Source organism: Nanorana parkeri, unplaced genomic scaffold (assembly GCF_000935625.1).
Source record: "Nanorana parkeri isolate BGI_ZX_2015 unplaced genomic scaffold, ASM93562v1 scaffold21, whole genome shotgun sequence".
Classification (NCBI taxonomy): domain Eukaryota; kingdom Metazoa; phylum Chordata; class Amphibia; order Anura; family Dicroglossidae; genus Nanorana; species Nanorana parkeri.
In genome coordinates this window covers 3,675,016-3,692,513 of record NW_017306289.1, presented here as the reverse complement: position 1 = coordinate 3,692,513, position 17,498 = coordinate 3,675,016, and the positions used below count along the sequence as shown (strand labels likewise).

At 40.5% G+C, this 17,498-nt stretch overlaps 1 protein-coding gene across 1 annotated transcript in view; it reads right to left on the bottom strand.

The window, feature by feature from the left end:
- Positions 1-17,498, bottom strand: part of FHL2 (four and a half LIM domains 2) — a 55,636-nt gene that overhangs the window by 19,393 nt on the left and 18,745 nt on the right. The window contains exon 2 of the mRNA XM_018563124.1: positions 12,858-13,036. Coding sequence (XP_018418626.1) covers positions 12,858-13,013 — 156 coding nt within the window. The 5' untranslated portion in view covers positions 13,014-13,036. The remainder of the gene's footprint in view (positions 1-12,857; positions 13,037-17,498) is intronic.

Here is a 17,498-nt window from a genome sequence, read left to right as displayed (position 1 = left end):
CCCCCTGGGCCTCTCCAATGCCGTCACGAACGGCCCCCGTGACCACCGTTGTCACCTGCACCCGGCCGGCCCGCCCGCATTCGATGCAGCTCTGTGCTCGGCGGCCGTTGCTCCTCAACGGGGTCCTCGGAAGGCCCCCAGCGGGCGGCCCTCTACAGTGCCTGATTAGAGGCCACGTCTGCCTGATCCCCGACTATCCACCAGGGATCCCCACTAACCACCAGGGATCCCCCACTAACCACCGGGGAGCCTCCACTGGCCACCACAGAGCCCCCACTAACCAACAGTGCGCTACCACAGAGCCTCCACTAATTATTAGGGAGTCCCCACTGGCCATCATAGATCCCGCATTGACCAGCAGGCCAGAACCATGTAGGGAGCCCAGTGGGAGGAGAGCACCATCCCCTAGCCAGTCGTCCCTTTCATGGACTTATTAGGAGTCCTCACATCACCCGACCATTCAGACTACCGTTACATGGATGGCAAGACGAAGAGGCCAGAGCGGGAAGGGGGCCAAGTTGCTGCACCATGGGCCTCTGTGTTGTACTTGCCCCCTGGGCTAAATGTTGCCAGTCAGCCCCTGTAAGAGGGCAAGGTCCAAGGCCTTTCTTGAGGAGATGGGCTTTGGCTCACCCTGCTTGCATATTATCAAGGGAAGCATCTTGATTGAAGGGCCAATTTACATGACTGACATAGCATCCTTCATAAACCAAACATTGATGTGCAGCTACCATTCCTTTTCTGCACACCATTGCTGGCTTTACCCCTCTTACTATCCTTTAAATTGAACTTTTTGTCCAGCCATTACATGATGTTGTGCATAGAGTCTGCAAATAATTAACATCACCAGTAGGCGAAGACCCTGTGGCAGAGATGTACAAGATGCCAGAGTTTACATAACTCCTTTCCTTGCTCTCCCTAAGGGACTGCAATGAGTCATATACCTCCAACTAATTATTGTGGTTGTTGGATTTGCCAGAAGAATGCATTTACACATATTTGCAGCATGATCATGTAAATATATCCTGCATTTGTATTCTGTAAAATGGGAGCCCTTCTTTTGTTAAGACGCATTTAGAAATAGCAAAATAATTTTTCCATACCTTCGGGATGTGCAGTTAGTTGTATAAACCTTTAAGTCATGCATCATTTACAGAATCCAAGATAAACAGCATTTTTCACTAATTCATGCCAGATCATTTTACCACAAAAAATGCAAGGATTTGTAATTTACTCACTGGTTTTACAAACAATAACTTGAAATGACTACATGCAACGCTCTGGCTTTTTGCCAACTATGTTATTAGTACCACATGTAGTTGCTATTCATCAAACAGAAAGATAAAAGAAAACAGGAATAAGCTAGTTTAAAAAATCCTTCCTCATTGTAGCAATCTTTTCTTGCAAATCTGGAAATCCTCTATGATTTCTTATTTATTTTGTTTATAGATTCCGATGTAAGGATGGCAAGGATGCTGACTCAGGATCTGACTTTTGGTAAGCCAGAATGCACAGAGCCTCCACTCCAGTACATATTCTAAATTGATCCTGTAGACACAATGAGGGGAATTTATGATCAAAATTGATAATTGATTTGACCCCATCATCAATTGGAAGGTTGAACGAATGTTCCAAAATTGATATCGTTCATTCGAAATTTGTTCAGTATAAACCCTATTTTAGTCAACAGTTCTCACTTAGTAATGTTAAAAGATCAGCCATTCCAAGCGCCAGAGTGCTTTATCTTATATATTTACTCGGCTGATGGCATTAAACTTGTGTTGCCATCTTGTCCATTATGTGGATGACAGATGATGTTAAGGCCCCAACCCCAGTTTAGGGATGGTTGTTCCAGTTTAATATGAATGGCCTTTATCATGCCTCTTGTGAACCAGCTGCCCTCTCTGTCCAAAATGTGCACCTCACTGTCTTCAAAAGAATGTCACTTGGTTGGTTTGATGCATGTTGCACAGAGCCTCTTGTGCATGTAATAATTTTTATTTGACATAAGAAACATTGCATATATCTATTTCAGGTTTGTTTCAAGCAAGGAGTTGGGGCTCTAGGCTTTTTTTTCACTTACCAGGTTAGCCTTAACCTTTCTGAAGAAGAATCTTATTATTTAAAGCGATCAAGCTCCATTTATGCATAGAGAGCTAAATGAGTCAGAGGAGTGACTCATCTGCTCTACCTACCTGCTTTGTACAGCTTTGTACAGTTGGGTCTCTCTAATTTAGAAACCCAAAATGCTCTGATTTCACTTTCATGGGTGTGCCTTTTATTAAAATAAAGATTTTATTAGAATGTAGTTTGACTCGAGGGACAAGACAGGGATGCCCTTTGTCCCCACTTCTGTTTGCCCCTGCAATAAAGCCATTAGCTGCCAGTATTAGACAATCAACGTCAGTGAGAGGGCTAATACGAAGAGGGGGTGAGGAAAGAATTGCTTTATACACAGATGACATGCTTCTTTTTCTGTCCAACATAACAATGTCCCTCCCAGCAGTAATGGCAATTATTTCAGAATTTGGGGAGTACTCCGGATCATGTATCAACTGGGATAAGTCTGCCTTGCTACCAATAGATCCTCTCCCAGATGGCCTCGAGCAGTCCGCCTTCCCGTTGATGGTTGTGTACTCTTTTAAATATTTGGGGGTGATGATATCTAGACAAATAACAGACTATGTAGAGCTCAATCTGTGTCCTGTACTGCAGAGATTCAAAAAACAAAGTAAGAGTTGGTGTAGAATCCCGTTGTCAGTAGCAGGCCGTACTAACCTTTTAAAAATGATATGGATGCCCCAGCTATTATATTTATTACATAACTCCCCCTGTTGGATTACAAATAGAACGTTTGAGTTAATCAATACCCTGTTTAAAGAACTTATATGGAAGGGGAAGAATCCAAGGATTCGGTTAGAATACTTACAACATCCCAGTGATCAGGGTGGGCTAGCAGTCCCAAACCCATGGGTGTATTTTGTGGCAGCGCAATTTCAACACTTTATGTGATGGGACTTGAATGGGGCAACAAACTCCTCATATAAAATTTTGGCAAGTATGTTTGAAGGGGTAGACCCATTAAGAGCATTAGAAAATCAGGCATATATAAAGAAGGGGCCTGGGATACCCACAATGAAACTGCTAAAGAAAATATGGGGACTGAGCAAAAGGATTATGGATATAGAAGGATATACTAACTACACTCCCTTGTGGGCAAATGCTCAACTGCCTGAACTAATTAAATTAAAGGGTTTTTGTAACTGGGAGAAAACTCGGGATAGTTTCATTAATGCAACTATACTCCGGGGGGGGTGCTTGAGACATATGACCAACTAAGAGTAGAATACCAATTGGAGAATAAAATGTTTTTTCAATATTTGCAACTAAGAAATGTATTGAGTGCGCAAGCTTTGGTTCCAGCAGCATGCTTTGCTCCAACTCACTTGATAGATCAGGTAGTTAAAGATATGAAGTCTCAGGGGATAATTTCCCGGGTGTATCACTGTTTTTTAAAAAACGAACTAAGGAAATTTCCATGCAGGGAGCGCTGGACAGAGGATATAGGCATAATTGATGAGGAAACATGGAGGGCAGTACTTCAAGGAGTGCAAGATGTGTCTCTTTCTTTATCACATAGATTAACCCACTTATTTATTATACATAGGGTGTACAGAACCCCAGAGTTTTTATATAAAATAGGGGCCCGCACAGACCCAAAGTGTGCGAGATGCAAGCATTAGGAAGGCACACTTATGCATTTATTATGGAGATGTCCAAAACTAAAAAGGTACTGGATAGGGGTGATTGAATGTTTAAATAGAATATATGGAAATATAGTGGATATTAACCCATTAACATGTATTCTAGGAAGTTTCAACTCTGACTATCTAGATAATAACAGCACTTTAGCAATAAAAAGGCTACTGTTTCTGGCTAGAAGATTAATAGCAGTCAAATGGACTTTGGAGTATCCCCCTACAATTGAAGAATGGAAAGCTGAGATTAGTAAATATGTTCGGTTTGAAGAACATACTTACAGGATGATGGGCCAGTCAGGTAAATTTCAGGGAATTTGGAATAGGTGGATTGAAAATATGAATATTAATCGGACTTGAGACCTCCTGGATTAAAATATAATATTATAAGTGGAAGAAAAAGGAAAGAAATGGGCTATAGTAAATAGAATAAATAGAAAAGTAGGGACTGCAGATAGGGATCGTACTGTTGTTGTCCTTAGGGGTTGTTTTTTTGGGGGGTTTTTTTTTGTCTTGTTTTTTTTGTTTTTGCTTTGTTAGTTGTTTTGGGCTGTGGCTTTATTGTCAATGTTCACAATGTATGGAAAAAAAACACAAATAAATAATATCTGATTAAAAAAAAATAAAAAATAAAGATTTTAGATAAATAGAAAAAAGCGTATTAACTTTAAAAAATAGGGATGATCAAAACAAAAAACGCAAATTTCCCTGTAGCATGGAACTATCTAGGCTGTCTGGCAGAAGCATGGAAACACATATAGAGGAGACACTTATAAGAATAGGTAGAAAGATGAAAACTTGAATTCTGTAGAAACTGTGATATTATTATACAGGATTTATATAGCGCCAACAGTTTGCGCAGCACTTTACAATATAAGGAAGACATTACAATCATAATACAATTCAAGACAAGATGGCGGGGAGGGCCCCTGAAGATGATCAAGAGGAGGAATGGCTAAATTCAATGGAAAAGCAGAAATTTGTGCATCTGCTTAATTGTGAAATCGAGTACAAATTCTTTAAAGTAAACCTTTCCTGGAAGAAATATCTCAATTTCTGATCTCCTCCTGAAAAAGTTAGTTGCCTAGCTGTTGTACCGACACTCTGGCTTCAGTACCCTGAATCACCAACCTAAAACAAGAATGCAGATCAGATAAGTCAAGGTTATGTCAGAAGTCCTTATCTGCATGCTTACTCTGGGCTAGAGACCTAAAGTATTGAAGTATGCTGGTCAGCGCAATAACCATGAAACTAGAATTTTTAGAATGAGAAGACAGCGATGTTTCTCCCAGTGAAGGTTTACTTTAACAGGACATAAAAATGAATCTGTCAAAGCAGCATTAACAGATATTTAGAGTTTTATAGTAACACATTTTCTATTATACAATGTAATAATGTAAAATGGGTCCAGTTCTTGTAGATTGTCGTTTTATGGCCTCATTAGATAATCTTTCTGCCAACAAAGAATCTTTTTGTCTGTAAGCATATTTCAGAAATGGTATGTGACTGTATTAAATAACAAACCATAAATCTTGAGTTTAAAAGTTCAGCCTGATTAATGCTTAAATATATTTCTGACTCTGATGTATTGACTTCTTTCCAACTTTGGAAATTCCTGATGTCCTATACAGAAGAATCAAACAAAGTTCCAGAACTCTGCTTTCCCAGGGCAAAAAAAGCAAAGATGTCTATTTATTTTATTCTCTTTTCTTAACAAATGGCTCTTATAAAAATTCCTCCTTGAGTATTTAAAAAAAAAATGTTTTGCAGTTAAAGCATAGAAAATCAACATAGAGAGTACTGTTCAAGCTGTGAAACTGATAGAAAACAGAAATAATTTTGTTTATTTCAAACGGCTGCATGACTTCAGTCTGGACTCTGTTGACTGGGTTATGTCAATGCAGATAGCATAACGTTCTATACTTTCTGTGAGCACACTCTTCTATTCTTTCTGTTTGGTGTGTGTGCTACAGCTGGGCTATAGCAGACTCCAGGACTCTCATGGCAGCCTGCGTCTACATTTTTAGCAGCAAGAATTCCATATATATACACACTAATGATGATGGGAGAGACCGACCACTGCGTAAAGTCTTCTCCAGCACATCCCAAAGATTCTCAATGGGGTTAAGCTCTGGACTCTGTGGTGGCCAATCCATGTGTGAAAATTATGCCTCATGCTCCCTGAACCACTCTTTCACAATTTGGGACACATGAATCTTGGCATTTTCATCCTAGAATATGCCTGTACCATCAGGGAAGAAAAAATCCATTGATGGGAAAACCTGGTCATTCAGTATTTTAAGATAGGCAGCTGACCTCATTTTTCGGGGAGATAACATTGCTAAACCTAGACCTGACCAACTGAAGCATCCGCAGATCATAACACTGCCAGAAATCCGGCACCTACCTGCAGGGCCCTGGAGAGACCCAAACACAGCCCTGGTGAGATCTGCACGCAGCCCTGGTGAGATCTGCATGCAACCATGATAAGATCTGCACACAGACCTGCAGCAGCAAGTAGCTTCTTCCTTCTGAGGCTACTCTAGAGATCACATGACCTTCCTCCAGGAGGCAAGCCTCACTCTGAAACTTTACCCACTGATATCTTACCGGACAGGTTTACTCAGAGTAAACCTTTCAGGGAGAAAATGCCTCTCTTGGGGACGTCAGGGAGCTGCTATCTGATAGAGGGAGACTCCCTGAACATCAGGGAGACTTGAGATCCCTGCAACTGTCTGAAACTGTCTATTCACTTTAGATAAGTTTTCCTGTTAACTGCTGTTGTGTCTCTGGTACAGGAAGTAAAGGGAAATCTCTGCAACAGGGCACAGACAGTAAAAAAAAACCTGACAGGGGTTCTAACGATTCCCACTCTATTCACATCTACAAAATACATGTTTAGCTTTAGATACACTTTAGCATCAAGTAATACAGTAATAAGACTTTGACACATCTGCCTACCCCAAGATAAACAGAAAAGTACGGTATGAGCACATAAATCTAGAACTCAGGAATATGTTCCAATGGAAAAAGGCCAATTTTCCATTGAAAAGACTGTGCTCAGTATTGAGGTCACTCTTATGCAATAGTATGCAGTGCTAACTGGCAGTTATACATGAAAGGAAGAAAAAGTCATTTATGTCAGTTCCTGTATTGTGAAATACTCACAGATGAGCAAAATGTGTTCCTTTATAGGAATGTCGGAGATAGAAGGAGTGGTGTCTATAATCTTCATCAGAAGGACTAGGAAAAATATATTTTTGCATACACAGTATTTCTCTATAATTGTTTTTGATGTTTCCATTTATCACCACTGTTCAAACAACTTATAAAGAAATTATGCCTTCCATAGAATCCAGGACAGTAATCGGTGTTATCAGCATTCTTTAGCTAATATTATATTACAGTTTTTTAGAAGGATACTAAATCCGGAAGAGCTGACAGGGCCTTTGGGAGAGATGTGGGATCTGGTACATTGGAGGGCTGATTGCTCCCAATTATTGGAAGGTGAGGAAATGTTTACTTGATGCCATACAATGAACAAAAATAGTGGCCTACATCACATTCACATTTGCTAACCATTCTCTGTGCTTATGTCTCTAAACACAACTAGTTATTTGTATTTATCTATAATTTTATCAAATGAAAGTCAACCTGTGAGAGGTTAAAATATTAAACAAGCAGCAGGACTAGTGTGACAGTATCTTAAGTGTGTGTATCACTTGGCTATAGATCCCCAAATCATCTCTGAATTCATGTTGGCACTGCCCTTCCTTCTGGAGGGTGGCTACTTTTGTTCTCCATGGTCCCTGTGTGTGATGTAAGGTAGCCACGGTTTCTTCACTTCATGGTAGGAGAGAGCATGCATTTCCAAAACCCCCAAACAGCCCAGGTGAGACCCTGCACAGCCCTGGTCAGGCTCTGCACAGCCTCTTGAGATGCTGCACAGCCCTGCTGTACAGCGTATGTAGCTTCATTTTATTCTACATTGCTGTATAATAGATTGCTGGGATGTGTAGTCCTCTATAGCTGGTGGTATTCTGCATTGCTGTATAATTTGTTGCTGGGATTTGTAGTTCTCTATAAATGGTGGTATTCTGTATTGTTGTATAATGTATTGCTGGGATTTGTAGTCCCTCTACAGCTTGGCTTCAGTGGCAGAGCTACCAGGGTCGCATCGTTTGCAGCTGTGACTGGGCCCTGGCGCTCCACCACTGTCCTAAAATCATTAGTCTGTATTGTTTTTGACAAACTGTTACATGGCACTAAAAAAAAAAAAGGTATCGGTAATTGGTATCTGTGAGTATTAATACTTGTACTCGGTCTTTAACCACTTGCTGACCGGGGTGTTTATACCCCCTTCCTGTCCAAGCCATTTTTCAGTGTTCAGCGCTGCAGTACATTGACTGACATTTATTCCGTCATGGAATGCGGTACTGAAATGAATTTTATACCAATTTTTGGGGACAGATAGAGCTTTCTTTTGGTGGTATTTAATCACCACTACATTTTTTTTTTTTACTATATAATGAAAAAAGTACAGAAAATGTTGGAAAAAAAACTGTTATCCCTACGTTATGTTATAAAACATTTATTATTACCCAATTTTTTGGTAAAATATAAAAGATGGGGCCACGTCGGGTAAATAGACACCAAACATGTCAAGCTTTAAAAATACATCGCAAAAAACTACCATACTCAAAATTGACCATAGGGACGCTTTAAAAGGTTTTACCGCTCATCAGTTTAGTGTTATCAGTGATTGATGGCCCTAAAATTATTGCTCTCACTCCGACGTTCGCGGCGATCTGTAACATGTGCATTCGCACGTAGGCGGACTCGACGCATGTTTGCGTGTGCATGTGGGGGCGGGGGACTTTAATTGTTTCATTTAAATTTTTTTATTGCTTTGATATGTGACTTTTAATTTTTTTTCACTTTAATTTGTTTAAACCTTTTTTTTCCACTTTATTGCTATCACTAAGGGAGCAAACAAGCTCTCTATGTGATAGCCAATTTGCAGTGACAGCTCCTCTTTATGGAGACATCAGGGGGTCTTTAAGACCCCTAACGTCACCTTGGGACCCCCAGAGAAGCTGATGAAGCAGAGACCTGCTTCACCAGCTTCTCTCCGGTTTCTGTACTGGAGAGTGGCAGAGGAATGCGGAAGTGATGCAATACACATCACTGCCTGCATTCCGAAGAGGAGTAGGAGATCAAATGGAGCTCGCGTAATGAGCTCCGTTTGATCTCCGGCCGCAGAGCTGCTGTGCCGGTCCCAGGCTCACACCGGGCACAGCGGAGCTCGGGATCAGCAGCAACTGCTGCAGCGGAGGGGGGGCGCACACCCGCACACATATTACAAGCGATCGGGCGTCTCTACAGACGATCTGAACGCTTGTACTGTATGTAAACAGCCATCACTGGCTGTTTACATTCAAACCAATTTCCCGCTCGGCTCCGCCGCCTATCGGCGGGCACGAGCGGGGCGGGATGGGGCGCCCACGCGCTCTCAGGAAGCCGCTGTCCGGACATGCTCAATCCAGCCCCAGAGGGACCGGTGGAAAAAGTGTTCTGTACTGTTAACACATACCTGTGCATATGTAATATTCATCCCCCCCATTTGCATTAGGAGATACTGCAGAAAGATAACATATTATCATGTCCATATTATCAGCTCCCTATTGAGTTTCTAAATCATTACTATGTAAGGTGAGGAAAGACTGCAACTCACATGCTGTCTGTGAGCAGGAGTAACCAGCAGTTGCAGTAGTGTAATTTAAAAGAGAACTATGGGGTTAGTGTTTTCCCCATAATTCTCCTAAGGGTCACGGGAGGACATAAACTAGCGTCCTCCCCTGACCGAAAGCTCAGTATATCGCGAGCTACAGCTTGCGGTATACTGAGACTGCTGCAGCCAGGACGGATCCCAACAATGTTGTCAAGATCCACCCAGCTGGGTCAGTGACAGCTGGCTCTGCCTATCTAGAGGCAGAGCCAGCTGTACCCACCCCTCTCCGTTCGTTCCTCCAGTCAGCACTGGAGGATCGGAGCGGGGAGGGGGGAATCCCCGGAGGGAGCCGTGGCTGACAGTCCTCCTCTGCAGGGAGATGATCGAGAAGTGAGCGAGTGACGGTATGTGTTTGCTCACTTCCCGATCTCTTGAAACTGTCACACGTCGGCTCGAACTATGAGGATGAGTGATGTTTACTCACCTCATAGTTCTCCTTTAAACCCCGGTCTCCAGTTGTCTTACTGTGTGCTGCAAGTCCTCCTTGTGGAACTGTGTTTTACCTACATACTGCATTTACATGAGTAAGTGGCTTAGTGGGTAACACTTCCACTTTGCAGCACTGTAGGTCCCCAGTTCAAATCGCAGTCAGGACACTGTCTGCAGGGAGTTAGCATGTTCTCCTCTGTGCTTGCATGGGTTTCCTCTTGGTACTCAGGTTTCCTCCCACACTCCAAAGACATGCTGGAAGGTTAATTGACTCCTGTCTAAATTGGCCCTGTATGTGTTTACAATAGGGATCTTAGATTGTAAGCTCCTCGTGGGCCTGTTCACACAATGTCCGTTTTCTGTGCTGACCTGATCCGTACGCTCCTGCACTAAAAATGCATCCCAATGTATCCCTATGTGTTTTATGAGCTACAGTTCTCACGTGCGCAGTCCGTTCAGGTTACGACAGAAAAATACTGCATGTCACATTTTGTACGGTCAGGAAACGGTCTAAAAACGTGTCAAAAACGCGTCAAAAACTCACTGCACTGCAGCTAACATACTGACAGCCCCACTCCAGCAAAAAAAAAAAAAGAACTGGAACGCATCACAAAACGCGGCATCAAAAACGCGGCAAAAACACATAGCCCTGCATCTGCAGATCCGCACCTGATCCGGACCTGATCAGGACCTGAAACTCATGTGAACAGGCCCTTAGGGCAGGGACTGATGTGAATGTGCAGTATGTAAAGTGCTGTGTAAATTGTTGGCGCTATATAAATACCTGTAACAAAATACAAAAAAATACGTATTTCATTTAGCAAGAGCAAAAAGAACATAAACAGCGCTCTCGGATAGGGGAGGCTAACTGACAAACATGTGTGCAGCCCTGAAAACAGGAGGAGAACCTGTGGATGCAATTTGACAAAGGAACACAGAGGGCGCAACAGCAAACACACAAAAAAAAATGAATGAAAATAAAAAAAATAAAAATAAAGTGCTGGCTAGTAAGACTGTAATGTGTATAACAAACGGGATCAGATGTGACAGCGATTTTTTACTATCAGATCTGATCCCCTGTTTGCTATACACATTACAGTCCTACTAGCCAGCACTTTATTTTTATTTTTTTTTATTTTTATTTTCCTTCATTTAGCAAGAACCTACTTATGATTCAAAAGGGTATATATGGCATATGGCAGCCATATGTGATGGGCACTTTCTAATCAGCTTCTTTGGAGACCAGACTGTATTCAAATATGTTGTTTGAATGCTTCGAACTGTCTTTACTTGGGCTCTATCCCTAATGCAAACTCCTCTCTTGGTTTGCTCTCTGTTGCATATCTCCTGTCCAGCGTTGCCACCTTTACATGAAAAAAAAATACTGATTGTGATGGCTGTGACTTGTGGGTGTGGTATTGTTGATGCATGCAGAATTACAATAAAAATACTTTGAGGGGGTTAAAGCTGACTTCCGGTCTGGTTTATTATCCTCCCACCACCACTACCACCACCACCACCACAATGCTCCTTGTCAAAGAAGTATGATAGCCCCTGTAATGCTCCATAATCATCCAAGAAAATTTGTGTTTATCATAGTAAATTCACATAACAGCAAGTTTAAATAAAGATCATATAAAAGAACACTATGCAGGCACAATAAAAGCTGAAATAGCAATAATAAATAACTCATGCCTAACAAAAGCATTTTAGTGGTTAATACTATTCATATTCACACAAAAAAGACTGCTCATACTTACCGCTGAACTCCAAGTATAAATAATTATGTGTACTTACATTGGTCCAGCTTGGCCCCATGTACTTATACATATTGTTTCCCTGGAAGGGCCACTGGGGATCCTGTAAAATACTGTAGTAATCGGAGCTGCTACTGTACTTTACAGCAATCTTCTGGGTCTATGATAGGGTTGTGCTGAGCAACTTCCCCTCCAATGTGAAAGCACAAAGGGTCGCTCATTGGACAAAGTGGCCATTCAGCAAATGCCTATTTTTTCTACAAATGAATATATTCACATTCAGATGTGAATGCATCTACTTACCTTTTCTTTAAATTCAGTACAATAAATATAAGTAGGTAGGACTCGGAGTTTTAGAACCACCAACTTAAAATGTTGCAAGCATTTATTTTGCTCCTGACCTATCAGACAAGAGATCCTGCTATCTTTCCTTTAACAAGGTCTGGGTCACCAACTCTTCATACTGGCCATGCACTTTGTGGCCCCATTCCTAGTGATGGGTAAGCTGAACTCATAGCGGCCACTAGTGGGGGCATTTATTAAAGGATAACTTCAGTAAAGTTGAAGATGTCCTTTAATAAATGTCCCCCACATCTTTAAGTGCATTTAGAAACCACTAGTGGTCACCATGAGTACAGCTTACAGCATGAGTACAAGCTTCCATAACTGAGTCGGTTCCTAGGGAATATGAATGACCGTTTAATATAACTTTGGAATGGTCTTACACACCAGTACTGATTTGAGAAAATTCTACTTACAAAAATGCTCTACAATGTTATGGTCCTGAAGGACAACTTCACTAGAGGTGAAGTTGTCCTTCAAATTTATAAAATTGTAGAGCAATTAGAAGACATACCCATGGTAGGCATACAAAAGATAGCTAGACAACATTCATGGCTTCTGGCCAACTTCTAACCAACTATGAACATTTCAGATTAGTGTTTCTAATGTAAAAAAGATGCATATGTGTATAATCTCAAATGCATTTACAACTCATTACAATGCTGGTTGCCCCTGAGCCCAAATTTGACATGCAATCATGTTAATACCTCCAGCTCACTAATTGAATTCTCTATTTAGTCAGCTAAGGCACAATCAGATTAACAGGAAGTGTCAGCATACCTTGCCATCACATCCGATGGGTTTCTTGCATTCCTCACATGTGTTGGAGTATAGGCTTTCATAACATTTCACACAGTATGGGTTCTCTTCCCTCAGCAGGTATTTCTTTCCAAACAGAGATTCCTTGCAGTATTGGCAATCAAAGCGTTCTGTCATTTTCAATGTAATCGTTTTTTAACCTGAAAGAAATCGCATGTATCATTTTTCTGCTACAGTTTTAAAAATAAAACATACCGTATATATTCTACTTTTACTTTTTTGTGGAGATACTTCACCATATGTAATACTATTTCCCTATTAACTGTCTTTTTTTTAACTACAGAATTTGATCATTTTTACCCTTCTTTTTGGCCATCTACAGTAGTAAAGTGTATTTGAAGGGATTTGTATATTATGGTGAGATATCCATGTTTATTAGCTGTATTATTTTCATGTCATTTTCTCTTCTATGTATTCTGAGCCCATTTACAATTCCGTGCTTTTGGAGCACCTTCCTGCATCTAAGGCTCCGTTCACACATATGGGGAAGCACGCAAAAATGAATATATTCCAATGTAGCTTGTTCACACAGTGGAAACTGTGCATATGTTAAAATGTGCGCGTTTTCGTGCTGCGCAGACGAACACGCGGAAAACCATGTTGAATTTCAAAACGCTATGTGTGAACGGAGCCTTAGACTGCATATAAAATACATCTTGTATCTTATTCATATGTTTTGTGTGTGTGTCTTAGATAAGAATCTAACATGCTATAGCTTAGCTGTTGCTTCCAGCAAACACATATCTTATATTTCATGTTACACAGTTACAGCTGGAGAAATAAATTGGAATGTTTGCACGATTTAAGTGATATTACGTAAACTATCAACCACTATAAAATCTTGCAAAAAAAACAACAACTCATCACGCATATTTCTCTTTCATTTGCCCAATTATTTTAAATGGCATTACCCTTTGTAGTTGATACAGTCTGGAATTAGCAAACATGACTCCCTCTCACCACTATATGCTGAATCACTGAGCAACCTAATTTTTCTTAAGTATTTTGGAAACTTTGTACAAATGATGCCACAATGTCTATCCACTATATTATATTTTTTTGCAAATAAATCCCTTACATCTTGGGTTTGTATATTTTCTTGTGCATGCTCGTATATTTGAGCCAACTAATTCCCTTGCATGTTACACTGAGCTAGTTGTTCCACATGATTACATTGAAATTCTTTTTCTTAGACCATCAATGATTTTGAATATTTCACATGTTTTCCCAGAGAAGAGATGAAAGTGTGATTTGAAAAGAAAATATCCAAGACATGTTGTTACAGGAAGCAGAGATCCGATTCCTCATTTCAGGAGGTACTGCTAGGTGAGTCTACCAGATCTTGACTTCTCTGTCCAGACAGAAGGTCTTGGAGTATGTATAAAAAATGGTTCCTCTGCAGAATGTACTACGCGACTGTCATGTCTATAAAGACCGCACGCTCTTGTATATTGTTTTATAATTTAATACCAGCCCATTATCAACATATCCATTCTGGATCCTATCACTTTCCACACTCACTAATGGAATATAAACAGTGGCATGTGAGCTAAAGGCATACACTCCTCCTAAATATTTACAAGAGAAGAATACAGATGGAGTCTAACACTGTCATTGCTGTATAAATTCCCCTTTGCTTCACTAATCCACTTAGTCGCTATTTATTTTACCACTTGAGCATTTATAAGGAGGGACCTATTTGATTATATGCTCCAGGGTGAACATTGGGTGAATTGCCCAGTTTTCTTTTGATAAATATATCCATCATGTAATGCACTTGAGATTGTCAGTACATTAATAGAGCCTAATCATTTTTAAAATAGAAAATCTGCTATACTTGTAACAATGTGTACAGATCCAGGAAACGCTACTACCCTTCACTTTCACTTTCATCCTCCCGCCAAATATTCCTATGTTCACTACAAGCAGAAAAGCCTAGAGAAAATGTAATATGAAGGAAAGAGAAATGATGCTTTATTTTATAGTATAGTTATTAAAGAATAGTGGTAGTCATGCCTGGACCCATTTTTTAAGGACCCAGAAGCAGTTGTACCCTCTGCACCCCTTTATGTGTCATCTTCTGGGATGTACTGTATATACATTCTAGACATTCTATGGCACACTAGGGTATAACTACAAAGAGTGCAGGGGGCTATAGGTAATGAATTCAACAATTTTAAATGTAAAATAATTATATTTTTAATATAAATTGAGATATTGACTAACTCAATCATTTTTTTAGTTGGAAGAGTTAACAATTCTGTGTTAGAGAGCTTTTGCATCATATCCTGATCCTGTGGCACACGTACAAGGAATGGGCCACACAATTGTCACCATTACTGGAAGGCACAAATAGAAATACAATGTTGTCAGAAGTTCCATCCCTTCCTCTCTCTACTAGAAAGGTGTTGTTTTTTTGTCTCTGATCCTCTTGAGAGCATTGCTATGACTTATTGAGGGAAAATCTCCCCCAACAGGGGAGGCGATTGCAAAAAAAAACAAAGGCTCCAAACCTTTCCTGTTCTATCCAAAATGAACCAAGATACAGTCTTAAAATGTAACTGTGAGCAGACTGTGGATGTTTATATATTCCTTAAACAGACCTTTGTAGCAGCAGGCATTGTGGAGTAATATATCCTCAGAGGCACTGTGGAGAAATAATTTTTATGGTGAAAAGGTTGACTGACACAATGCTGGATGAGCATTGAGCTCAATGAGAGAGGAAAAGAACTGAGGCAACAACTCACTCAACAGTGCCTACACCTAGAGAGAGGTGAGTGAGCCTCTTTTACTGGGCACTGAGGGCATTTTTACTGCTTATTAAGGATATGTAAATACTTAATGTCCATACCCTGGCCATGTTTATATATTTAATCACTTTTAATCACTTGAATACTAGCCTTTATAAACCCCTTTATTACCAGGCAATTTTTCAGTTTTCAGTGCTGTGGTAGTTTGACTAACAATTACTTGGTCTTGCAGCACTGTACCAATTTTATATCAGAATATCAATCAGAATTTTATATAATAGTTTTATTTTCTTTAAACAGATATAGCTTTCTTTCAGGTATTTAATAACCGCTGGGTTTTTTAAATATTTAAGTTTTGAACAAAAACGGATGTTCTGATTGTCTATCGCATTTCTTGAGGCCTTAAAATGCCCCCAAAAATGTATAGTTTAGTACATAGCATATACATGGCAGCTGTCATAGTGCAGGTTTCAAGACTATGTGCCACATACAACAGCATGCAAATTTAAGTGGTCATTAGTGAGTGCCCCATAATTGTTGGTGGTCAGAGGTGTGTTTCCCCTATAATATTGGTAGTCAGTGAGTCCCCTTTATGGTCAATATCCTCTGTGTACCCCTCTTGCTGCTCAGTATGGCCCCCTTTCATTGTTGGTCAGTGAGAACAGTGTTACTCACAAGAATCAGAAGAAAAGCTGGCACAGGAGGAAACCAGAAGATTGGCAGAAAATCAACTGCGGAAGAGGAGGAATCCCAATTGTAAACAGTGTTTACACTTGTGACCACTCTGATTAGCCATCAGGCTTGATCTGTGCATTTGCCTGTGATCTATTCACAAGCAATTAATTACAAGATTTCAAAGGGCGTACTGATCATATGTGTGTGTTTTCTGCAGTGCCGTTTATGAACAATGCTCCAGAAAACTGAAACCACCTCTCCACTGTTTTTTACAATATGGCGACATTGAGGTGGTTAAGGGCTAAACTGTAAATAAAAAATACTTTGTGTAGGTCATTCACTAAAAATAAAAATCCCACATTGAATAGTAAGGTGATTACTTTTATTCAAATTAGATTTGTACATGTGATCTTACACTTATTTCTTCCCGGATGGACTTTTCAACTTGAGGGGGTACAAGATGTTGGAGTGTGGAATTCTGTAACTGTGCAGATGCTATGGTCATTGTAGTTACCAGAGAATAGCACAACACACTGGTGGAACTACCAGGGTTGCAGCGGTCACGTGTGTGACCGGCTGTGGTGTTCCGCCACTTAGGGGGGCCCAGAACAGAAGAGGGCCCCTCTCTGGTACCTGCTAAGGTGCCAACATTGCCTCCTGGGGCTACAACTCCCAGCATGCAGCAAGCCAATGCTCCACAGCTCCCTCCCTGCAAAGGTTGACACTCATACCACTGCATTCTTGCTTTTTTTGATGGGAGGCTTCCTGTTTTTTTGCACTGGGCTCTGAGGATTCTAGTTACGCCTCTGGCACAACATATGCACTCTCAGGCCTATATTTTCACTGGCTCCCCATATGAAATGTGCATTCAGTACACTTGCTACATTCTTAATTCCTGACTTCTAATTTGCAGTCCAGGGTGCTGGCCTGCCATGAACCTTACCTTGTATTTTTAAGTCACCATCTATTTGCTGATTCTTCCCTGCCATCATTTGTCTTTGGCCAATTAAAGGTTATGCCAACTGACTACTAACTGGATAATTATTTATCTATTCAATCAGAATTCCAATAAAATTCACTGGCACAGTATGGCACCTATTTCTATGCCTGGAGCAGTCATAGCTAGATTCTACAGGGGCATATATTGAATTGTAATTAAAAGTGGATCTACTTGAAG